At 45.1% G+C, this 26,156-nt stretch overlaps 1 protein-coding gene across 1 annotated transcript; it reads left to right on the forward strand.

The window, feature by feature from the left end:
• The first annotated feature begins 5,303 nt into the window (after nucleotides 1-5,303).
• Nucleotides 5,304-9,939, forward strand: DYNLL1 (dynein light chain LC8-type 1). The gene is made up of 3 exons (XM_073629299.1): nucleotides 5,304-5,462; nucleotides 5,919-6,056; nucleotides 9,593-9,939. The coding sequence occupies exons 2-3, from the start codon at nucleotides 5,925-5,927 to the stop codon at nucleotides 9,728-9,730; spliced, it is 270 nt and encodes an 89-aa protein (XP_073485400.1). The 5' UTR covers nucleotides 5,304-5,462; nucleotides 5,919-5,924; the 3' UTR covers nucleotides 9,731-9,939.
• The last annotated feature ends 16,217 nt before the right edge of the window (nucleotides 9,940-26,156 follow it).

Genomic DNA, 26,156 nt, shown 5'->3' on the forward strand with positions numbered 1-26,156 from the left:
TTCTGGGATGAGCTGCCTACAGAGTGCAGGGTTCTGGGATGAGCTGCCTACAGAGTGCAGGGTTCTGGGATGAGCTGTCTACAGAGTGCAGGGTTCTGGGATGAGCTGTCTACAGAGTGCAGGGTTCTGGGATGAGCTGTCTACAGAGTGCAGGATTCTGGGATGAGCTGCCTACAGAGTGCAGGGTTCTGGGATGAGCTGCCTACAGGATGCAGGGTTCTGCGATGAGCTGTCTACAGAGTGCAGGGCTCTGGGATGAGCTGCCTACAGAGTGCAGGGTTCTGGGATGAGCTGCCTACAGAGTGCAGGGTTCTGGGATGAGCTGTCTACAGAGTGCAGGGTTCTGGGATGAGCTGCCTACAGAGTGCAGGGTTCTGGGATGAGCTGCCTACAGGGTGCAGGGTTCTGGGATAAGCTGCCTACAGAGTGCAGGGTTCTGGGATGAGCTGCCTACAGGGTGCAGGGTTCTGGGATGAGCTACGTACAGAGTGCAGCCTCACCAGTACCCATCAAATGCAGCCTACCAGTGCCCACTGTATGCAGCCTACCAGTGCCCATAAAATGCAACTTATCAGAACCCATCAGTGCAGCTTACCAGTGCCCATCAAATGCAGCTTATCAGTGCCCATCAAATGCAGCCCCATCAATGCAGCTTACCAGTGCCCACCAAATGCAGCCTCATCAGTGCCCATCAAATGCAGCCTCATCAGTGCCCATCAAATGCAGCCTCATCAGTGCCCATCAAATGTAGCCTTCCAGTGCCCATCAATGCCGCCTACCAGTGCCCATCAATGCTGCCTACCTGTGCCCATTAATGCTGCCTACCTGTGCCCATTAATGCTGCCTACCAGTGACCATCAATGCTGCCTACCTGTGCCCATCAGTGCTGCCTACCAGTGCCCAACAATGCTGCCTACCAGTGCCCATAAATGCCTTCTACCTGTGCCCACATGGATGATCACACACAAAGCGGCGATCTACCTCACTATCACGCAGCTTTGTTCTGAATTGCTCGGCGGTGCTGTATTAAGGTCCCATCTCCTAGACTGATGGCTCTTATGATAGATGTCATACTGATCCAATTTCCCGGCATTGGATCAGTGTGACATCTGTCATAGGAGCGGTCAGTCTAGGAGGGGGAACCTTAGTACAGCGCCGCCGAGCAATTTAGAGCAAAGCTGCGTGATAGTGAGGGAGATCACTGCTGGAGAGGAGAGCAGCAGGGAAGGAGAGCAGGAGGGAGGGAGAGGAGGACTCTGAGGCATGTTAACTTCTGCACCCTTGATCGGCTCCGCTGCAGCCGCAGTTCAAAGAGTTCACAGGGCAGGGAAATTTGCCAGTATCCCTGGCTAAAAGCAATTATGCAGGACATACCTCCCTCACAGTGGGATCGCGGGACAGGGTTGCAGATGCGGGAATGTCCCGCCCAATCCGGGACTGTTGGGAGGTATGCGGAAGTGCTAATCACTTAGCCACTGCACTGCCCATGTTGGCATGAGTTTGATTTTAAATTGTGAGCTCTGTAATTGCATAACAAAGCAGCTAGGCTACATGTGCCATTTCTTTTATACTAGCAATTACCCTGTAAATTAAATTATAACTTCATAACAATAATTAAATTTACTACAACTTATAGTAGCCATACTTCCAGGAAGCATCTCTGATGTTCAAATGGAGTTTTCTCAACCCATCCTACTTCTAATCATTTCTGTTTCATAAGTGCTGCCCCATCGACCATGAAGCTTCCTATAGGCAATAACAAGTCTTTGGATGTTGATATGGACTTTGCAATGTGGGCTATCACCTAGTGATAGGAGGACTTTCATATACAAGGCCAGTGGTGGTGCGATGGCACCCTGAGACCACTGGTTTCCTAGCACCCCTTTGTGATGACAGCAGCCCTCTTCTCTCTCCTGAGAGGACCCCACCAGCGCCATCCAATAGGAAGTGTTCATGTCATTCAGGCAGTGATGAGGACACCTAAAGAAGGACCCCAAGCAGGAAGTAAACAAGTGAAGAAGACTTGGGGCTGTGGCATGACGTGACCACAAGTTAAGGTAAGTAAAAACTGGCATTTAGGTAGGCATTTTTTTTTTTCTAGTGATCACATAGAAGTGGGTGGGAAAGGGGTAACACCAATCTTTAACATTAGCTTTACTGGCTATGTGTACAACAATAATGAGCAAAATATTTTTTTTTTTTCAATGGTGGTGGTGGTAAAAGATGGAGGTTTAGATTTTTTTTCTCAATTCACTGACTGTTTGATTGTTCCAGATTAGTAACTCACTGTGTAGTGAAATTTGTATGACAGATTTTTACCAGATGTGTTTTCCATTGAGATCAATGGAAATGCATCAAAATACGCATTAATGCGCATTACTGAATGTTTTTATATAGGCTGCAATGTGTTTCATCCTGTATCTGCCATTTCAACAGGTATGGACAAAAAATGGACAGTCTACTGGGCACCACTGACATCCTTAACCACTTCAGCAGAGTAGGGGGGTGAGGGCAGGGTGGGGGGGAGCTGGGGGTAAGTGAGGGCAGGGTGGGGGGAGTAGTGGGATAAGTAAAGACAGGCTAGTTGAGGGTGGGGGGGATAGGGGTTGGGGGCTGGAGTGGTTGGGATGCAACCTCTCATGCACGTGGATCCTCTGGAGCTGGGAGACCAGCTGAGCACTGGTAATATATCTGGTCCTGTCCCTTCCTCCTGGACAACTGAGGCTAGGGGGAACTCAGTGGGGGGGCTGTAGGTAGTGCGGACGGGGAATCCAAAATTCTGTGTACCAATGAGTTAATGCCCTGCTGTGCGCTCCTGACCGGCCCCAGTGTACTGATATAGAAGAGGCCGGCCTTCAATGTAATTGTGTGGAGCGCTGCTGCGGATTAATCCACCTAAACCCAAAAGTGGTTAAATAGTCAGCTCTCTGTCTCCTGGCACCCACTGAACATAAGGGACCTGGAGAAGTTTTTTTTTTTAAAAATAGCTGCACAGCGGGGTATTAACACAGAATCTTGGAGTCCCCGCCCGCTCTACCCCTGCCCCCCCACTGAGTTTGCAGAGGCGGGCCAGGACAGGAGTGCTGGAGTCTAGTGTGGTATGAACGTGGGGGTGGAGATGGGAGAATGAGTGACAGCTGGCGTGAGGGGAGGAGGAAGCGGAGAGGGAAATCTCATGAACAGCTGAAATGTCATTGGTTGTTAAGAACATGACAGCCTTGCTCCTTAACAACTAATAATTACGGGCATTTTTTTTCTTTACATTTCAGTTGTTAGTAGGGAAATCCTGCTGACAGCTGAAAGAACCGAGCCAGAAGGTATCGGTTTCGAGTACTGGAGAATTTGCACGAGCCTCTGTTCCCAGTCAATGCTTCTTCTGGTGAAACGCGTCGGATGGAGCTGAATTCTCTGAAGTCACCATGTTCCAGCCTGCAGATGGGGTCTTTGGCTGTGTGTTTGTTTTTTGCCTTCTTACGGTCATCTTCTTGTAAGTGCAATAAGAAACATTTAAATAAATGGTCATTTTTAAATACTACACTGTGAAGTTTCTCCCTTCTTGAAATCCCTTATGCTGGAAAACATCTATAGCAGGATGATCGGTGGAGCCGAAGATATATGGGAAATATATTGTATCCAGGTGAAGCTAACACCTTACCATGAAGGACCTTTCTTAGACCCCTTTCACATTGAAGGTGTTTTTCAGGCATTTTAGCGCTAAAAATAGCGCCTGTAAAGTTCCTGAAAAACGCCTCCCATGCCACTGCAGTGTGAAAGCACTCAGGCTTTCACACTGGGGCAGTGCGCTTGCGGGATGTGAAAAAAAAATCCAGCAAGCAGCATCTTTGGGGCAGTTTAGGAGCGGTGTTTACACTGTTCCAAAACCGCCCCTGCCCACTGGAATGCATGGGCAGCGCTTCGGAAGCGCCGCAACATGTGTAAATTTTAACCCTTTCTTCAGCCGCTAGCGGGGGTTAAAAGCGCCCTGCTAGCAGCCGAAAAGTGTTGCTAAAATGACAGTAAAGCGTCGCTATCACTAGCGGCGCTTTACCACTAACGCGGCGGGGCGCGGCCCCAGTGTGAAAGGGATCTTACTGGAGCCTTGGGAGTGAAAAACATATCAGCTGGCTTAAATTAAAACAAGCGTGTTAGATCCCTATAATTTGGTATCCAGCCTTTCTGGTAAGAGGCGTGTAGTTCTTTTTGTGTGGGAGAGAGCACCATAATGAGCACTGATGTTGTATGAATCCACTTAAAGAGCACCTTATGGACTTTTTTTCCACTAGGATTTAGCACTGCGATATTTTTTAGGTTGCACACTTATTTGTTTCGCATGAGTACCAATACCCGTGCAAATGCTTAGTATCGGGTGCAACCCTAGTTTCCTGTTCTTAGCTGACAGGAGTGGCACCTGGTGTGGTCTTCTGCTGCTGTAGCCCATCTGCTTCAAGGATCGATGTGTTGTGCGTTCAGAGATGGTATTCTGCATACCTTGGTTGTAACGAGTGGTTATTTGAGTTACTGTTACCTTTATATCATCTGGAACCAGTCTGTCCACTGTCCTCTGACATCAGCAAGGCATTTTCGTCCACACAACAACCGCTCACTGCATATTTTCTCTTTTTTCGGACCATTCTCTGTAAACTCTACAGATGGCTGTGCGTGAAAATCCCAGTAGATCAGCAGTTTTTTTAATACTCAGATCAGCCCATCTGCCACCAACAAACATGCCACATTCATAGTCACTCTTCCCCATTCTGATGCTCTGTTTGAACTTCAGCAAGTCATCTTTACCATGTCTAGATGCCTAAATGCATTGAGTTGCTGCCATGTGATTGGCTGATTAGCATTTTGTGTTACCAAGCAATTGAACAGGTGTACCTAATAAAGTGGCCGGTGAGTGTGGGTGGCATACAAAACACTGATGTATTTTTTGCAGAAAAAAAAGCAAACATACCAACATATGGACACGGAAATACCAACACACATGACTAAGGTTAGAAACTGATATATACAATATACATGAGCCAGTTCAGTAATCGAAGAATGAGCTTAATGGGCCGCTAAATGAGCTTCTCAAGTGGTGACAATAACAAGCCTCGTCATTTAGCCCTTGTTAGCGTTTACCTGAGTAACCCAGCGACACCTGGCCCGCACCCCTCCTTACAAGATGCTCCGTTCCCAAGGAGACGCCGCCTGGGGGTATGAGACAGCCTGTCGCAGAACTTGTCTCTATGGAAACAGACGCCCAGACCGCGGCGCACTATGGGATGAAACAAAACGCTGAAGAAAGAGCCAGGAGAGATCGCACGGGGAAGCCAATGAGGGAACGTGTGGGTGAGCTACGGGCCAATCAGATGCCGCGTGGGAATGCTTGGAAGTAAGTAATAGAGCCGCCCCAAGGCGCCAAGCGGCAGTGTGTGGAGACAACGCGGTGACTGTCGAGAGAAAACACCCGGAACGCTGTGAGTAGAGGGAGCCGGAGCCCAGCATGAGAGATGGGGGGGGGGATGCTGACTAGAGAGGGCGGATAAGTGCTGCTTTTAGGGTGGTCAGTCATGGATTCGCCTTAACAGGGAACTTGTGGAAAGCTGAGGCAAGCTGTATCCCACGGTTTTCCCAGGAGGGACTTGTAGAGCTTTCTAGTAATATCTAGTGAGGCTACCTCTATTGCTGCAGAGGGGGATCATCATCTCATCATTGTTCTTAGTCTATAGCTGATTTAATATCATTATTATTTATTTATTTTTTTTTTTTTGTGATTGATATATTATATATTATATTATATTATATTATATTATCTTATTTATATTATATTATATTATATCTATCTTAATGGGGGTGAAAATGAATGTTGGCGCTGTGGATGAGCACACAAGTCTTGTGGACCCCCCCAGATAATCTCTTGTCTCTGATCACAGGCCACCATGAGTGAAAGGAAAGCCGTCATTAAGAATGCCGACATGTCGGAGGAGATGCAGCAGGACTCGGTGGAGTGTGCCACCCAAGCCCTGGAGAAGTACAACATCGAGAAGGACATCGCTGCCCATATCAAGAAGGTGAGCCCGTCTCCTGACCTACCTGATTAGTAGGAGGTGAAAACCTAACCCTGCCACAGTCCTCACTTTTTCTGTCCGATCACATTTCCCACTCGGTCACCCTCCCCTACCTGTTTGTTAGACAACGTAACTGAATCTGCTTTAGATAACCCATGGCTTGGCTGTTCTGGAAAATACCACAGCAAGTCTGCACTGCACAGACAACTCTGCTTTAGGGGGTCATACATCTGAGCATGTGTAAGGTGCAACTAACATATTAATATATACCAGTGGATAGAAAAGCTGACAACTTCAGTTCTTGTAATTTACTAAGCATGTAACTAGCAGTATTGTCTTTTTGACAGCAATATGCATTCATGATTTTCTAGGTAGAACGAAGATGTATGCAAACTGTAGTTTCATGTGCGCCCAAGCTTAGCAGCCGCTGTTGGTAGGACGTGGCTCACATTTGTTGGTGGAACATGTCTGTTTACCATACACTAATGGCTTGAAGAGATTAACTTGGTCTTAACCTTTTTTTTAGTAAAATGCGCTCCATTTGGCTGCACTTCTCCTTTGGATCAGTGTGCTCTGCACTCCTGTAACCCATCAGCTGACATCACAGAGCCCCCGGTGCAGGCTTGAGAAAGATTGCGACCATCTGGTCAGGATCCGCCCACACGCCTGAGCCGCCCGCTACCGCCCCCTCTACAGCCCAGTGTTCTAGAGCAGACAGGGGTAACTAACAGTCACTAGCTCTCTGCTTGGGGAGCCCTGAGAATGAGCGATCAGCGGTGTTTGATCGGTTCTCAGTCTTAGAGCCAGTGGGGGGACAGATGCTGCATCCACCTAGGTAAGCACAATTCCAAAAGAAAACTAATTGCCATACTTTTTAAACATGATTTTCAAATGGTGTCCTTAGCTTTAATCCCCTTTTTTAAAAGGGCAGTATGAGGTTTGGGGGGGGGGGAAATTACACTCCCGTAGGTGGATGCAGTATTGAACCAATGCTGCATCTGTCCCCCGCCAGCTCTGCACTGAGAAATCAAAGACCGCTCACCATTCTGTGAGCATGGAACTGGGTCCTGTCAGTCTCTGACTCTCTGCTCTGTGTCCCCCTCCTGCGCTCATTTGGTGGACTGTGAAGGAGGTGGGAGGGGCTGGGTCAGGCTCTCAGCAGACTGCTAAGAGGCTGTGCCGGTCCGGATTTCTGGGTGGATCCTGCCCACATGGTAGATTTTTTTTCAGAACCTGGACTGGCTGAGTGATGTTAACCAACAGCAGGTTTCAGCCTGTTGTCAGCTGAAAATGGATCACAGGCGTGTAGAGTGTACTAAATCCTGCATGAAGGTAAAAAATGTCAGTTGTATCATCCCCCCCCCCCGCCTTGCCTCCCTAAATACTTACCAAAGTTCTCTTGATCCAGTGCTATGTCCATCTGTAGCAATACTGAACGTGTGCACACTGGATTGAGAGCAATGCTGGTCTGTGTTCCTCTCCTTACAGGACAGCAGCAGGAGCCATTGGTTCCTACTGCTGTCAATCAAATCTTGTGAGCAGGCTGCGGGGCTGAGCCATGCTGTGTATGGACTTTCACCCCTAGCATGTGTGCCCCCATAACACTGTTTGCTCTGGTGACACACACAGGAGGAGTCGAGTGTTGGCAGGGGACCCCAGAAGAGGGGGTTCAGGCTGCTCTGTGCAATACTACTGCACAGAGCAGGTAAGTATAGAATGTTTATTTTAATAAGAGATCCTTCACAAGCACTCTAACAATATGCCATGACTGACATCCCCAAAGCCTGCCATAAATACTTTCACTGACATGAGCAGTCTTGCCCATTCCAGGGACAACTCAAACATTAGAAGCTGGCTTCTGTGATGCAGCTGCTGCTATAGGGTAGGGAGATGTGTGGGTTTGGAAAATTAAAGTGAGAGTGCTCCTGTAATGGGAACAGGTATCCTAGAACTTGGGCAGGACATGGCTGAGGGAGTGGGAGTTTTTGTGGCGGGCTTTGGGACCTACTTGGAAGTCATTAAAATACTATTTGAAAACTATCCAGTTTAGTGTATTAGACCCCTGACCAGCATAGTGTATTTTGATGAAAAGGTGGACAACTGAAGTGTGCTGAGATTCTTTTGTACTTTTTGAAAACTTTCAATAAAAAATATTGGAAATGTAGAGATGAACTTGGCCTCTAAGCATCCATGTGTATAAAGAACAATGCACAACGGCACATTGAATCACATGGGTGTATGGAAAGGGTTGTCTTAGTCTAAACCAGAGATATGCAATAAGTGGACCTCCAACTGTTTTAAAACTACAAGTCCCATCATGCCTCTGCCTCTGGGTGTCATGCTTGTGGCTGTCAGTCTTGCTATGCCTCATGGGACTTGTAGTTCTGAAACAACTGGAGGTCTAATTGCATATCTCTGGTCTAAACCATCCTATTCTGCCAAAAGCAGCCACTGATGGCATGATGGGGTGGGTGTTAATGCCTACATTTAGACTTTGCTTTCCTGCAAAGTTCCCTGCTAATTCTAAGCTGAGGTATTGTATGGGGATCATGGGGGAGACCAAGAATCTGACAGTCAATGCAGTCTGTCCCTTCCTGATTGGCTCCTTTTTGAATGGCTAGTGAGGATGGTAGGCCTGACCTGTAGGGGTCTATCCCACCTTTGTACATTGTTTTTACCAGAAGTATGCCATATGAGGACAGCCCGTTAAGCTGGGTATACACGAGCCAAATATCGGTCAAAATCAGACTGTACATTAGTAACGGGCTGACCCATGTGTACAACTGGCTTCTGTTGAACGACCATACTGGAAAACTGTCAGCCATTGGCTGTTAACGCTGACCAGTATGTCCTTTTTTTTAGGCTGCTGGGTTGAACAAAAAAGCTTGGTGTACCAGGCTTTAGTCTATTTAGTTGGTATCAATTTAGGCAGGCCCTTCAATTACATATTTGATGGTAGATCTAAATCTTTAGATCTTCTATCAGCTAATGTAGGGCAAGGACCTGCCTGTTTGGATACAGATTACATGGATTGTTTAGGTTTGACCTCATATTACAGTACATCTATAAGACTGTAATTTATACAATCCCGCTTGTATAGTGTACAGCATAATCACAACCTGGATTTTGAGGTTAGTGGGAGTGCTATAAGTCTGCTGCAGGCCAGAAAAGCCACAGGATAAACCCTTTCCAATATGGGCCGTAAAAAGGGTTATGAATGCTTTAAGCACATACAGTTTGAATCTCCTATTGTAAAATGTTTCTGTATTTCTTGTGCTTGGGAATCTGAAGACAGGCCTGGAGTGCAGTGTGGCCTGGCAACCATCTAGCTTCACATCCATTTTTGATGGAAGATTGTTTGGCAGCTGCACTGCACAGAATGTTGAAAAAATAGCTGAAGGCAGTATATGCACTACTAACCTAAAACCAACTAAATTTGGTTTTCACTCTTCTTTGACAGCATATTACTAATCTTTGTAGTGTTTTTAAACTGTGAATTTTCAGTCGCATATATATTGACCCAAAATATTTTCTTCTAGGAATTTGACAAGAAATATAACCCTACATGGCACTGCATTGTGGGCAGAAACTTTGGCAGCTACGTCACACATGAGACCAAGCATTTCATTTACTTCTACTTGGGCCAAGTTGCAATTCTGTTGTTTAAATCAGGTTAAATTCCTGAAATAAATGGACTATGCAAATATTTTGAAAGTGTAATGACTGAAGGGAACAACTCATTTCCATGATGCCCCTCTGTATCTTTTGTTACTGAGATTTATTTCCTATGTATGTTCACTCCTTAATGGTTATAAAAAGTTTGTGAGAAAAAAAGAAACTATTTATTTTCTATGGTTTTCTAACATTAAATGTTTCTTTTTACAAACCAGTGTCCTGCCTATGCTACAGCTTTCATCTGAATCTGACTAAAAGTCTTGTGTGTGGATTAAAAAGTATTAATGGCTGTCTTCACTAAGTAATAGTGCTATTGTATAGTTTATGGCAAGCATGCATTAAAAGTATGGGTTTTTAAATTATAGTTGCCTAGGTGAATTCAGCATTGGTCCCCCGCTGCTTCTAAGACTGAGAACTGAGTGATCAAAGCCCGTTGATTGCTTGGTCTTTGGTAAGCAGATCCAGTGACTTTCAGTCAGCAGCTTGGCTCTGCCCCTCCAGCGCTCACTAGAAGAGGGGCAGGAGTGGCAGGCTCAGTCTCCCATTGGCCTGCTGAGAGAAGGGCTGGCCCAGCCTGCTATTGGCTGAAACCAGGTCACAGGAGTGCACACCAAACTGTGCTCCATTGGTGAAGTATGGCCAAAAAAGCTTTGTCCATACTTCTCCTTTTTAAAGTTTTGGCTTTGTATCGGCTTGATTTAGTTATCCTGGGATCAGCTGCCAGACTGGAGCAGATATTACAAATGTGTTCAGATGAAGTAAGGATGTAAACCTTTCTGAATTGGTCTGGATGAGGTTGGCCCCTCAGAAAAAGTGGAATTGAGGAGACAAACCAGCAGCAAGGAACCTGCAAAATTTTTCTACTAAAGTGAAAATATTATCTTAGTGGATATGTTTAAAGTGGAACTTGAGCTTTTTTTTTTTTTTTTTTTTTTTTTTCTCTCCCTTTAAAGTGTAAGTTTACCTTTTACAGAAAATCTGTAAGGTGAACTTGCGCTCTGGACTCCCCTCCCATTGCACCCGGTCCCGCTAACCTGGAGTCTAGCAGTTACCTGTTCTGACAGATAATATAGCTGCTTTACCAGTCTGGGGATTTTAAATCCCTGCAGCTTTCTCTCTTCGCCTGTGGTGACAGGAAGGGCTACGCAGATTCTGATTGGTTGGCGCTGACCAATTTAAAATGCTCCTAAATGTACCTTCTTACAAGATACATTTTAGGAGATTAAGCTGAGGGGATTTCTAAACCCTGGACTGGTGAGGCAGCTATATGAAGTCTCCTAGATGGTGTTTGCCAGACTCTGGGACTGGGGGGGGGGGGGGGGGGGGGGTTGGGTTGATGAGGAGGTCCAGCGTAAATTCACCATAACAGACCTTTCTGTAAAGGTGAACTTGCCCTTTAAGTTGCTGTTTGGAATAAAAAAAGTACTACTCTACATTTTGACCCCCCCCCCCTGCTGTGATTGCCTAGGTGAATTGTGTAGTGTGGACTCCTGAGATATCGACACAAATCAGGTAGCTTTTTTTTTTTTTTTTTTTTTTTTTTTTTTTTTCTCTCTCCCCTGAGCTCTCCGTGCTTGAGGGTGTGGGAGGAATGACAGAGGCGTATCCATGGCCTATATATAGCTGTCTATGGGAGGTTGGAGAGGGGTGTCTAGTCTGATGCGATGTCTGTGCAGTGTGATTTCAGCCATACATTTTGTATGGCTGAAATCGCATCCGCACCAAAATTGTGCAGGACCCTTTTTACCACCGCACCTAAATTGCATTGTTTTGCAATCATTTTCGGGGTGTCATCAAGATAAGTGACACCTGCAGCAGAGTGCATGGACGCAGTGCAAGAAACGCACAGGATTCGCTGCATTTTCTGCATCGCATAAGTGTAAACTAGGACTTAAGGAATTGTATGACAAATGCAGCTTATAAAAAAAATTAAAAATCCCAAAGGCCTCTTTCACACAAGGGATCCATATGTCCGTTTTTTGATCCTCCCGTTTTCGGATGAAAAACGGACATACATGTATCCCTATGGAGCGTCGGATGTCAGCGGTGACATGTCCGCTGACATCCGACCCGCTCCGATCCGAAAAGTGTAACGGAGGAAAACCCTACTTTTCCATCCGTTTTCGGATCGGATGACGACGGACACTACGGGCCGTCGGCATCCGATCCCCCATAGGGGAGAGCGGCGCTCTGACAGGTCCTTCGCTGCACAGTGTGCGGCAATGGACCTGTCATCTTCCTGCTCAGCGGGGATCAACGGAGTGATCCCTGCTGAGCAAGCGGGTATTCACAGGGCAGATCATCACTGATCCGCCCCGTGTGAAAGAGCCCTAATTGTCATTACATCTGTAGCTGCTGCATGGTTTATTTTTTTTTATTTATTTTTTTTTCACTGAAGTTCCTCTTCCACCATGAGTGTTGTGTATTTTAGCATTTTTTTTTTTTTTCTGCGTTTAGGACATGTGTGTTTCTGCTACACCCAGATGTGAATGGGGTTTTGGAGTGTCAACACTCAGTTCTCTATCTAGGAGTAGTGGTGTTCCCCCTAGCACAAGAAGTATTTTAGGATTCTAGAACTCCTTCCTCTCATGCCTAAAACATAGAGGAAAGGTGTTGTGCAGTACACTGAGAACTGTAAACACTGCTAACTAATGGCAGGGAGCACAGGATTTCTGCTAGTTCATTTCTTTTAATGATATGTTTAACAGCTGAAATGGTGTGAATAAGAATAGTTAAAGTGGCTGTTAATCCACTATGCACAATTCACACCATCCTCTGATGTAAAATGCTCCAGTGTGTGTGCCTTATAAAAAATAAATAAATGCAGCTATATAACTGTTTACTGAGTGGTGTACTGTCTGCAGTGGGTGGGGCTAAAGATCCCTGCTGATCTCGGTCAGGAGGAGAACTGGCTGGTCATGTGAGTGGTGCTCTGTAAATGGGTATATAGCTGTGTGTGTATATATATATATATTTATTTTTTTTATAAAGTACACAGTGGAGCACTTTACATTATAAAACAGGATGGTGTAAAAAAAAAAGAAAATCAACAGCAATTTCAGCAGCGGGAGGGGGTGGGCAAGGACACAGAGCTGATAGGACAGGAGAGACAGTGGATGATGGAGGCATGTAAACTGACCATGGTGTCAGGGCTCAGCAGCCAGTTTACAGGGGGGAGGGTATAGCCTGGCAGAACCAGACAGGTTTTTTTAGGTGATATGGGCGGGGGGCAAATTACACAGCACAAGCATTGTCCTGTATAACATGCTTTAAATGAACAGAATCTTTTTTTTTTTTTAAACTTATTAAATATATATAAACAAACACTTTAAAGAATAAGCACACTTTTATAATGTGCACCTAGTCTTTTTGCATACCCCCGACTCCTTATCTAACAAATCCATACTTGCTGGGATCAGGGTTGTTTTACATCCTGTATCTCAAGTCTCCAGCACACTAGAGCTCCTATTGAAGGCTATTGGGCCTGTCCACCTCCATATTTTTGGCAGAGACTCTGGCAAACCTGACCTATAGACTTCTTTTGGGCTCTACTGTACAGGCAGTAGACTGAGAACTCTGATATGGGACACCCCATCACTAAGAAAAGGACTGTCATCTGACAAAAGCTTGTTCCAGATTTCAGTTGAAAGCTGGAGACTTTTTTTTTTTGGCTTCAAGTAGAAGGCTTATCCACGGAAGAGTGAGCTGCCTTTTGCTGGGGGAGGAGAGTTCTCTTCTCTCCTGTGATCACTTTGATGTACTTATCCGAAGGGGATCAAACAGGTGTTTGCCTTCAAAGGGCAAAAGTGCTATGCACTTCTTGCATGGGAGTTCACTTGACCAGCCAAAGAATCCCCTACATATGGGTGGAAAGAAGGCTTATCCTGGAGCTCTGGCGATGCCTATCTGACAATCTATTGACCCAGAAATGTAAGGTCACAGGTAAAAGATCTAGTTGGTGGGGAATAGAAGGATCTAATCAGATGGAGCTAGGGTTTCGGTACCCAAACTTTAAACCCTTCTTGACTATCATCTCATTGGAAACACAGTTATGTTGATGTGCCACAATGGGGTAATTACTCACAAGTGGTTAAATTAGCAGAGTGGCAAACATTAACTTGTCTGTTTCCCTGGTTTAAAGCGTATGTAAAGTGCTCATGCAATTGTGTCCCTAACTAAACATTATTATTATATAGTGCCAACAATTTATGCAGCGCTTTACAATATGAAAGGGAGACAATACAAGAGGAGTAAGAGGGCCCTGCTCAGAAAAGCTTACAATCTAATAGGGTGGGGTAGGTGGTACAAAAGGTTGTAACTGTGGTAAATGAGCTGCTGGAAGTGGTTTTAAAGATTAGTTGCAGGTGTGATAGGCTTCCCTGAAGAGATGAGTTTTCAGGGCAGCTAGAGTAGGAGATAGCCAGACAGGTGGAGGTAGAGAGTTCCAGAGGATGGGAGAGGCTCTGGAGACGAGCATGGGAGCTTGAGAGTAGGAGGTTTATAGAGGAGCGTAGAGGATGATTTGGGTGATATTTGGAGACATGATTGGTGGTGTAGCTCGGGGCAGAGTTGTGAATGGCTTTGTAAGTTGTGGTTAGTATTTTGAATTTAATTCACAGGGCAATCGAGAGCCAGTGTAGAGATTGGCAGATACTGAGCAGTTGGTAAGGTGGATAAGTCTGGAAGCATTCATGATAGACAGAAGAGGGGATAGCCTATGGAGAGGTAGGCCAATGAGAAGGGAGTTGCAATAGTCAAGGCGAGTATATAGAATAGTCAAACATACTACTAGACCGTATCTACGGTAGCCTCGGCTGGAATTTACCTTTTTCTGCACTCTGTACCTTTTGTCTAAAGTCATTGGGTTGATTGATTTTACCTGTTACTGGGAAGAGGGCTCCAGTAAGCACTATGAGAAGGTCAGTTTCCCACGGTGCCGTCATCAGGTTTGTGGAAAGCCAGCTGTGACTTCTTGGTGTTTTACAGCCGCCTGACTCACTGTGCTCTCCCAATAGTCCCGCAGTACCGTTTGCGGGCAGGGAGGGGGGCCTAACTTCCGCTTTTGCTTACTGTGTGACCGGGTACCTGTCAAAAATAAGTATCCACTCCCAGAAAAAAAAATGCTCTAATAGTGGTAGAGGAGAGGGGGAGGAGGAGGATAAGTGTAACTTCCCTTTTTAAGGGAAAGTTCTGCTTTAAAGACTGCTTTTACAGGGTCAAAGATCTGCCTTGGCTGCTCTCCCAGCACCAGCCATTACCAAGAGGCTGCTCTTACAAGGCCTATTACCTTCTCCGAATACTTGTCCTATTTGGGTGTCCCCCTAAACCCTCTCTCCCAGAAATGTTCAGCAAAAAAAAAGTTGAAGAGTAAAATGACTGGCCTTCTGCCCCACCTTACACCAAGAACCAGACCCCAAGATTGCATTTTTAGCCCGCTGCACTACGTAATGGGATCATTTATGTACTGCATATATTGCTGCACATGTAATCTGTAACCATAATTGCTTTATGAAATAAAATACCTCAACTTTTTCATTCTTGGCATTTTTTTCAGGATTACAATGCCCACTTACACCCTACAAAGCATTGAATTGTCACCCTGTCACATGTGCTTCCAATGCACTTCAGGCTAGTCTGCAGACATGTGCTGTGGCCAAAAGCCTGAAAGCGGGAAGGTAACGAACTTCAGAGCAGTGAGTGACAGCACCGGAAGTGACACTATGAAGTCTTGTCACCCGCTGCACCAGCCAGCACAGCTACTGTAGATGAAGCTAGCCTATCAAAAATTCTAAAAGCAATATGTCCTGCCATACATTATCAAATATCTAAAAGTTACATATGATTTAACCACTTCCCAACCGCCTGCCCTACATATACTGCGGCAAGAGAGCAGGTATTTTACCCACCCCGAAGCATTGAATACCTGTAGCAGCTGGAGAACAGGGAAGAGGTAAGTCTAGATGGGCTTCCTGCATGTTACATTTTTTCAGTTGCAGAAACAGAACTTTATTGTAGTTAAAGTTCAACAAAGCACAACTACCCATTGGGAAGACAACCCAACTGGGCGCACTCACATAATGTTGCAGTGAAGAGTGTAGCAGCAGGTCTCAGGTGCACTGACAGAGTCTGTCTCGAGGGACCGAATATGGCCTGGCCAGTCCGCACCCAAACGAGGAGGCTTCCAGGAAGGATGGCATGTCCTTGCTCTTTCCCTATTTGCCTGGAACCTCTTCCTGCTGCTAATTACTGTCCCTGACAGTTGAGTGACCTGCACTACCCACACATGAAAAGCCTTGGAGCCAGGGTCTTAACCACTTCCGGACTGCCGTACGCCAATATACGCCGGCTGAAGAGGGATATCGAGCTGCCATAATCCCGGTATCCTCTTTTTCAGCGGGCGGTCCGGTGTTCGATAATAGTGTTCTCTGTGGCGGATTCGCAGCAAGATCACTTTTATTAGAGGCAGGAGAGAGGGCCCCCCCCACCGCTCTCCGGTGCCCTCCGCCCTTTACCGTAGCCGTCGGCAGCGGCGGAGGCAATCAGGTCCTCTTCCGTATGTGGTATGGAAATGAGTGCGGGGAAGATGGCCCCCACCTGTCTCCATACCATTGCAGGGCAGAAGCGACGTCAAAGCGTCACTTCTGCCCATAGCTCTTAAAGGGCCATTTTTTTTTTTTTTTTTTTCAAATGACAAAAAAATGTTATTTTTTTTGCATTTTAGTGTAAATATGAGATATTACCTCAGATCTCATATTTAAGCGGTTCTGTCATGCTTTTTTTTCTATTACAAGGGATGTTTACATTCCTTGTAATAGGAATAAAAGTGACAATTTTTTTTTTTTTTTTTAAAGAACAGTGTAAAAATAAAAGGTAAAATAAATCAATTTTTAAATGCGCCCCGTCCCCCCGAGCTCGCATGCAGAAGTGAACGCGTACGTGAGTAGCGCCCGCATATGGTGTTCAAACCACACACGTGAGGTATCGCCATGATCGGTAGAGCGAGAGCAATAATTCTAGCCCTAGACCTCCTCTGTAACTCAAAACAAGCAACCTGTAGAATTTTTTAAATGTCGCCCATGGAGATTTTTAAGGGTAATAGTTTGTCGCCATTCCACGAGTGGGCGCAATTTTGAAGCGTGACATGTTGGGTATCAATTTACTCGGCGTAACATTATCTTTCAAAATATTAAAAAAAAAAATTGGGCTAACTTTACTGTTCTCTTATTTTTTAATTCAAAAAAGTGTATTTTTTCCAAAAAAAGTGCGCTTGTAAGAACGCTGCGCAAATACATCATTTGCCTAGGCAAGAAACCAAGCAGTAACTGAAGAAATGTGTAAAAAAAAAAAAAAAAAAACTTTAAAAGAGATATACTTTCTTATCTATTCACTAATGCTAGCAGCATAAGGATTCAAAATAATCAATGTTGATTGGGAAAGTGAAGTTCCAGTTTAAATAGACTCTGCCCAACCCAAGATGGCTGCCAGAGTCACATGGGGCACCAGCATCCAATCCGAATAGCTCCCCCAGTGACTCAGGAAACCATAGAGGAACCATTTTCCTCTTTACTATAATATGTTTATAGACTGCTGGACTTGCACTTGGCAGAGTTTTTTCTTTCTTTAAACATAGTCCACATATATCAGATTTTTCCATTATTAGGCTCCATGCACACTGGACGTTAAAATAACGTTATAAAAACAGCAGTGAGTCTTTCAACGTTTTGGCAATCGTGTTTATTAGCGTTTTTTCCGCGTTAGGGTTTTTTTTTAAAGAAATATTAATATATATATATTTTTTTAAATGGCTCAAAAACGTTAAAAAACCGCTGGTGAGCCACGTTTTTGAGTGTTTAACTTTTTTAAGAGTTTTTTGTGGTCAGAAAAACAGCTCCTGAACGCGATTTTAGGGCATTCAGACAACAGCCTATAAAATCCACCGCTGATAAACATCCAAAAACGTCCATGTGTGTATGTATGGACACATAGGATAACAGTTTATGGGCTGTTAAAAAAAAAAAAAAAAAACGCCCAAACTCCTAAAAACTGACATTTATGAGCTTCAGTGTGCATGGAGCCTGAAGATGACATTCTTACACGTCTAGAAAAAAAAAAAAACAAAATAAAAAAAAAAACTGAATACTGTAAGAATACCTATAAGAACATGGCCTAGTTTTATAAAGCTAAAATGATTAAGAGCAGGGAAACATTTTATCATAGGAAAATGATTTGGGTTATTTGTTGCTTGTCTGCCAGTTAACAGTACATGTTGGCCAATTCTGCCTTGGTCAGTGCCCAATGTTCCCACACAGCAGGTGGTCAAAGGAACATGATTTAATAGAAATAACTGGATCTTTCTGATTATCACTTTGGACTATACAGTATGCACACCGTGCATGTGACATCTTTCATAATCATTTGCGAAGACCAATATTAAACAAAAAAATGTTTAAAGCTAAAGTGATAAATCGTTTATATATATATATATATATATATATATATATATATATAAACTGCTCAAAATGAGAGCATTATGGCATTTTAAAATCAGAGATAAAACATTTAATTCTCAATAACAGTTCTTTAATGCCAAAATCCTGATATAAATTCTGACAAAAAATACATCTCCAAAAGCAATGCTGCATTTTGGCTGCGGCTGTGGGAAAAGAAACAATTTGGTGTTCTTGACAAATGACTGCAGTTCTCTTGCTATGTAGGTGTATAAGATCAGCTACGCATCATTTTTTATTCATTTAGCCACCCTACATGGAATTTTGAGAAAAAGTCTGTGAACCTGCAGGGTTAGCAAAGAATACATACAGAATGTTACACATCTGAACAAAGAATTCAAACACCCAAGGTCAGTGATAGAAAAATGTATGCGACCCTCAAGGAAAATAACTTCTGGAAAGTCAGTCGTTTGGGTTGACTATTCACAAAAGAAAGGCAGTACAGCCTGATCACAAGCTCATCTCAGAGGGAATAGCGAGGTTTTCTCATCAAATATGGTCATTGTTTCAAGAATTCATTAATTAAAAATATGACCAAACTGCTGTGAGTGTTTGTTAAATAAGGCTGTCTTTTTTAATATGACTTAAAGTATAACTAAAAGGTAAAACTTTTTTTTATTCGTTTTGGAGAGAGTGGAGAGGGATTAGAACCCGTCAGGTTTTTAGTGCTGTCTGTGCCCCCATTAGGGAGATTTACCCTCTCTATTTGTCCTGTTTACCATTATCATTGAAAGTAAAAGAAAATCCCAAATTTTGGGTTGTCCCCAGAAAAATAATAGGGAGGAACTCTTCCAATAGGGACACTAGTTCTGGTGACTTGGGGGTCCCCAAGGAATTCCCTTAATTTACAGGGATTTCCTCTTACTTCCTATTTGGCTATGGGACAGGAAGTGAAGGGAAATCTCTGCAATGGGACACAGATGGTGAAAAAAAAAATCTGACGGGTTATAACCTTCCCTTACTCTACCCAAAATAAAAAAAAATATGTTTTGCCTATAGTTCTACTTTAACGTTATAGTATACCCCCATTTTTAGAGAATTGTTAATTGCCATGATTCGATTTCAAGTAAAGTTGCACAACTTCAAAGCCACATTTATTGTGAACCAGTAATCTGTCTCCAGAAAATATACTACCTTTCTTATCATTACACAAATAGAGATCGCCATATCAATAGACTGTATCCAGTGGCTTCCAGAAGACTCTTACCCTCTTCTGGTAGGAAATAGAACATGCTCAGTAGGTGACAACAGATGGTCTACACCCGGGGACTCAAAGTACTGGCCCGCGGGCCATTTGCGGACCAGTTACAAATGGCCCGCAGGCAGGACCGATCCTGGGTGGGTGGCAGTGGCTGGGAGCTTTCTCTTTCTGATCCTCCCTCTGCTGCTGCAGCCCAGCACACACAACACAGGAGAGCGGCGGGAGGATCCGCCCATCGCCCCGTCCACCTGTTCTGTTGAGAAATGTCCCCGGGGTGAAGGCACATGCGCCGTACGCAACATCACAACAGCTGATTTTACCATCAGCTGTTGTGACAGAGAGACGGCGCAGGCGCACAATCGCCGACAGAATTATTTTTTTCTGTCAGATTGTGTTCTGCGCTCCCGTGGCGAGTTCATGTCCATGATGGGTGGATTTCTACACGTTGTGGGTGGATTTATGGGCACTTGGGGGCGGAATTACATGGCCAGTGCTGCAAAACTTTGTGATGGGCGGATTTCTACATTTCTTGTGGGTGGATTTATGGGCACTTTGGGGCGCAATTAGATGGCAAGTGCTGCAAAAAAATAAAACCCATCACAAAGTTTTGTTTTGCAGCACTGGCCATGTAATTCTGCCCCCACAATGTGTAGAAATCCGCCCATCATGGACATGAACTCGCCACGGGGAGCGCGGGCCAACATCTGACACAAAAAAAAATTCTGTCGGCTATTGTGCGTCTGCATCGTCTCACCAGTCACAACAGCTGATGGTAAAATCAGCTGTTGTGAGGTTACGTACGGCACATGCATTGCACATGCGCCCTTCAGCCCGTGCACTATTCGATGGGGGGCATTTCTCAACAGAACACCTGGACGAACTGTGCATGCACTGTACGTAATAGCACAACAATTGATTTTATGATCAGCTGTTGTGTCGGCGAGACGGCGCCTGTGCACAATAGCCGACTGAAGACATTTTTCAGTCAGATTGTGCCGAGGCACGTTCATGTAGGTGAGGGGCGGAATTTAACATGAAGGGGGCAGATGTTTTCATTGAAGGCCAGTACTGATCTAACATGAAGGGGGTGGATGTTTTCAAGGATGGCCACTGCTGCAAAGATGGGGGCAGAATTTTAAACGATTAGCTACCTAAATAGGCCCTCCAGGAAGAATAGCAGATAAAGATTTGTTTAGCAGATTTGTTTGGGCATCGTTAAAAATCTTTGCAGCACTGGCCATCATTGAAAACATCTGCGCCCTTCATGTTAAATACGTGAATACTCCTCGGCAGCACGAGGCACAATCTGACTGAAAAATGTCTTCAGTCGGCTATTGTGCACACGCCCAGTCTCGCAGACACAACGGCTGATCGTAAAATCAGCTGTTGTGCTATTACGTATGGCGCATGCGCAGTTCATCCTGGGCACTATTCGATAGCTGGCACTTCGACAGAACACTGGCCCCGGATCCAGGGTCCTGCTGCCACCTCAGGGCAGAAGATGTGGCGTTCTCAGGGTGCCCTGCTACTAGGCCTGTGATGAAGCCAGGACCTGACAGGAGGAGAGGACTCGGGAGGCAGAAGATCAGGCTACCAGCTGACTGCCAGGAGGAGATGTAAGTGAGCCATCGCACAGAGGCTGAGCAAAGTCCTTAGTTGCGTGACTGGGGTTGAAATTTGTGAAGAGGGGGTATTTGTGGAGTGTGTGTGTGTGTGTGTGTGTGGGGAGGGGGGTTGTTATTTGTGGAGTGTAAGGGGGTATATTTGTGAAGTGGAGTGTAGGGGGGGGGGGTATTTGTGGAGTGTAGGGGGTAATGCTGGGGTTTAATATTGCGTCCGCTGACACCATTGCTGGGGGTTAATATTGTGTCCCCTGACACCAGTGCTGGGGGTTAATATTGCGTCCCCTGACACCAGTGCTGGGGGTTAATATTGCGTCCGCTGACACCAGTGCTGGGGGTTAATATTGCGTCCGCTGACACCAGTGCTGGGGGTTAATATTGCGTCCGCTGACACCAGTGCTGGGGGTTAATATTGCGTCCGCTGACACCAGTGCTGGGGGTTAATATAGTGCGTCCGCTGACACCAGTGCTGGGGGTTAATATTGCGTCCCCTGACACCAGTGCTGGGGGTTAATATTGCGTCCCCTGACGCCAGTGCTGGGGGGTTAATATTGCGTCCCCTGACACCAGTGCTGGGGGTTAATATTGCGTCCGCTGACACCAGTGCTGGGGGTTAATATTGCGTCCGCTGACACCAGTGCTGGGGGTTAATATTGCGTCCGCTGACACCAGTGCTGGGGGGTTAATATTGCGTCCGCTGACACCAGTGTTGGGGGTTAATATTGCGTCCGCTGACAGCAGTGCTGGGGGTTAATATTGCGTCAGCTGACACCAGTGCTGGGGGTTAATACTGCGTCCGCTGACACCAGTGCTGGGGGTTAATAGTGCATCCGCTGACACCAGTGCTGGGGGTTAATATTGCGTCCGCTGACACCAGTGCTGGGGGTTAATATTGCGTCCGCTGACACCAGTGCTGGGGGTTAATATTGCGTCCGCTGACACCAGTGCTGGGGGTTAATATTGCGTCCACTGACACCAGTGCTGGGGGTTAATATTGCGTCCGCTGACACCAGTGCTGGGGCTTAATATTGCGTCCGCTGACACCAGTGCTGGGGGGTTCATATTGCATCCACTGATACCAGTGCTGGGGGTTAATATTGCGTTCACTGACACCAGTGCTGGGGGTTAATAGTGCATCTGCTGACACCAATGCTAGGGGTTAATATTGCATCCGCTGACACCAGTGCTGGGGGTTAATATAGTGCGTCCGCTGACACCAATGCTGGGGGAAAGGACAGTTTGCATGCGGCTCCCATTGGATGTGAAAATTTGTCCTGTGGCCCTCAGGTAATTTGAGTTTGAGACCCTTGGTCTACACAATCTCAGACTGCAATGGTGACACAGAGAAACAGGGAGGCCGGATCAACCAGGTATATTTCACTCTACGGAAGACTTTAGTGCTTTATGAGTATGAACACTCTGTTCTATAACATGCACTGAAAGTTTTTCATGGTCTGGGTTTAACCACTTGCCTGCTGGGCACTTTGGCCCCCTTGTTGCCTAGGCCAATTTTCAGCTTTCAGCGCTGTTGCACTTTTGAATGACAATCATGCAACACTGTACCCATATGACATTTTATACACAAATAGTGCTTTCTTTTGGTGGTATTTAACCACTTCAGCCCTGGAATTATTTGCAATACGGCACTGCGTCTCTTTAACTGACAATTGCGCGGTCGTGCGATGCTGTACCCAAACAAAATTGACCTTTTTTTCCCACAAATAGAGCTTTCTTTTGGTGGTATTTGATCACCTCTGCGGTTTTTATTTTTTGCGCTATAAACTAAAAAAAGAGCGACAATTTTGAAAAAACACACATTTTGTACTTTTTGCTATAATAAATATCCCTAATTTTTTTCTCAGTTGAGGCTGATATGTATTCTTCTACATATTTCTGGTAATAAAAATCACAATAAGCGTATATTGATTGGTTTGCGCAAAAGTTATAGCGTCTACATAATAGATAGATTTATTGCATTTTTATTATTATTATTTTTTTTTTTTTTACTAGTAATGGCGGCAATCTGCAATTTTTATCGGGACTGCGACATTATGGTGGACACATCGGACACTTTTGACACATTTTTGGGACGATTGAGAGGTATACAGCGATCAGTGCTATGAAAATGCTTTGATTACTGTATAAATGTCACTGGCAGGGAAGGGGTTAAAGCGGAGTTCCACCCAAAAATGGAACTTCGCTTTAACCGCTTCAGCCCCGGAAGATTTTACCCCCTTCCTGACCAGAGCGTTTTTTGCGATTCGGCACTGCGTCGCTTTAACTGACAATTGTGCGGACGTGCGACGTGGCTCCCAAACAAAATTGATGTCCTTTTTATCCCCACAAATAGAGCTTTCTTTTGGTGGTATTTGATTGCTTCTGCGATTTTTATTTTTTGCACTATAAACAAAATAAGAGCGACAATTTTGAAAATAACGCATTATTTTTTACATTTTGCTACAATAAATATCCCCATGGTATTCCTCTACATATTTTTGGTAAAAAAAAAAAAAAAAAAAAAATCGCAATAAGAGTTGATTGCTTTGCGCAAAAGTTATAGCGTTTACTAAATAGGGGATAGTTTTATAGCATTTTTATTAATAATTTTTTTTTTTTACTAGTAATGGCGGCGATCAGCGATTTTTATTGTGACTGCGACGTTATGGCGGACATTTTTGACACATTTTTGGGACCATTGTCATTTATACAGCGATCAGTGCAATTAAAAATGCATTGATTACTGTGTAAATGACACTGGCAGTGAAGGGGTTAACCACTAGGGGGCGGGGAGGGGTTGTCCTAGGGGAGTGATTACTAACTGTAGGGGGATGGGCTAGCAGTGTCATTACTCTGATCACAGCTCCTGATGACAAGGAGCTGTGATCACTAAGCAGAACGGGAAGATGCTGTTTACATCAGCATCTCCCCATTCGTCCTCTCCGTGAGGCGATCGCAGGTATCCCCGCGGCGATCGAGTCCGCGGGACCCGCGACCCGACTCACGGAGCTCCTGGCCGGCACGGAATTCAAATGGACGTACAGGTACACCCATTTGCCCAGCCGTGCCATTCTGCCGACGTACATCGGCGTGTGCCGGTCGGGAACCGGTTAAGGAAGGTGACCCCCTGATAAGCCACATTTGGCATGTCATTTTTTTGGGGGGGGGAGGGGGAGTCGGTACCCTCTCCAGCTCCCATTTTCTCCCAGTGCACCACGGCACCAGAAGGGAGATCACCTGCCCCGGCAATCATCTGGAACACGTCACAGGTCCCAGATTGCCCGGCCAGTCACAGCGCGCAGCACGGCTCGCGCATGCGCAGTAGGTGCTTGGCTGTGAAGCCACGCTTGGGCGCCTGCATTTACAATGCCGGCACTGCAAAGAGGAGGGGGGGGGGGACAAGCAGGGCTTCGTGCACCCGCATCGCTGGACCCTGGGACAGGTAAGTGTCCGATTATTAAAAGTCAGCAGCTGCAGTAGTTGTAGCTGTGGACTTTTTTTTTTTTTACGCAGAACTCCACTTTAACACTAGGGGGCGATCAAGGGGGTAACTGTGTTCCCTAGTGAGTGTTCTAACTGTAGGGGGAGGGGACTGACTATAGTAGATGATAGATGGTTTTTGGCTTACTTTCTGGTAAGCATTTCACCACATGGATGTGTTTCATTTGAATTTTCACCCTACAACATATGAACTATTGATGAATTTCACGTCACTCACCTATTAGTGTTGGACTTTTTTCTGTATAGGACTATACACTTTCACGATTTTTTATAATACTTTATAGCGCGTTTTTTTTGTTTTTATATTGGTGTGCCTCACTTATAACCGCAGCTTTTACCTTATTTTTCTAAGCGCAGTTTTTTATTTTCTATTTCCATACAACACGCCTGCCGGCGGTGCGTCCCCCCCACTCCCAGGCAGCCCTTAGTCATCGCCAGCCCTCAAAATCCACTCGCATCGCACCGATTTAACCACTTCAGCCCCAGAAGATATGGCTGCTGAATGACCAGGCCATTTTTTGCGATTCGGCATTGAGTCGTTTTAACTGACAAGTGCGCAGTCGTGCGGCGCTGCACCCAAACAAAATGTATGTCCTTTTTTCCCCACAAATAGAGCTTTCTTTTGGTGGTATTTGATCATCTCTGCAGTTTTTATTTTTTGCGCTATAAACAAAAAAAGAGCGACAATTTAAAAAAAAAAACAATATTTTGTACTTTTTGCTATAATAAATATCCCCATTTTTTTTTTTTTTTTTTAAAAAAAGCTAATTTTTTCTCAGTTTAGGCCGATATGTATTCTTCTACATATTTTTAGTAATAAAAATCGCAATAAGCGTATATTGATTGGTTTACGCAAAAGTTAGAGAGTCTACAAAATAGGGGATAGATTTATAGCATTTTTACTAGTAATGGAGGCGATCTATGATTTTTATTGGGACTGCAGCATTATGGCGGACACTTTTGACTTATTTTTGGGACATTGGCATTTATACAGCGATCAGTGCTATAAAAAATGCACAGATTCCTGTAAAAATGTCACCGGCAGGGAAGGGGTTAAAACACTAGGGGGCGATCAAGGGGTTAACTGTATTCCCTCTCTGTGTTCTAACTGAAGGAGGGAGGGGACTGTGTAGGGGAGATGACAGATCACAGTTCATACTTCGTATGAACAAAAAATCTGTCTGTTCTCCCCTCAGAGAACCGGAAACTGTGTGTTTACACACACAGATCCCGGTTCTCGGTGTGTCACGAGCGATCGCGGGAGCCCGGCGGTCGCACTTGCATCAGCCCCGGGGGGCAAGCGGCCACAACATTACATAACGCCGTGACCCAGTCACTTGCCTGACGAAGGGGCCCTGTGTGGCTCAGAAACTTTGCTGTATGTGTACCATGTGAATAAAGCTTTGGACCCTTTTGTGGAATCCTTGGTGTGCTGATAACATGGCTACACTCTGCCTATAGCAGGGGTCTCCAAACTGTCAGTAAGAGAGTGGATTTTACAATTATTCGCAGTTAGTTTATAAAGGGTCACCTTTACATCCAGAAGTGCCCATCTGAGTACCCCTTTACATCCCATAGTGTCTCCTCCCTACATCCAAGA

This window comes from Aquarana catesbeiana, linkage group LG01, assembly GCF_042186555.1.
Source record: "Aquarana catesbeiana isolate 2022-GZ linkage group LG01, ASM4218655v1, whole genome shotgun sequence".
NCBI classification, from domain to species: Eukaryota; Metazoa; Chordata; class Amphibia; order Anura; family Ranidae; genus Aquarana; species Aquarana catesbeiana.

What these genes read in the sequence shown, in the direction of transcription:
- DYNLL1 (XM_073629299.1), top strand. Translation starts at nt 5,925, where the DNA reads ATGAGTGAAAGGAAAGCCGTCATTAAGAATGCCGACATGTCGGAGGAG. An exon ending in TCGCTGCCCATATCAAGAAG is followed by an intron (nt 6,057 to 9,592) that starts GTGAGCCCGTCT and finishes ATTTTCTTCTAG; the next exon opens with GAATTTGACAAGAAATATAA.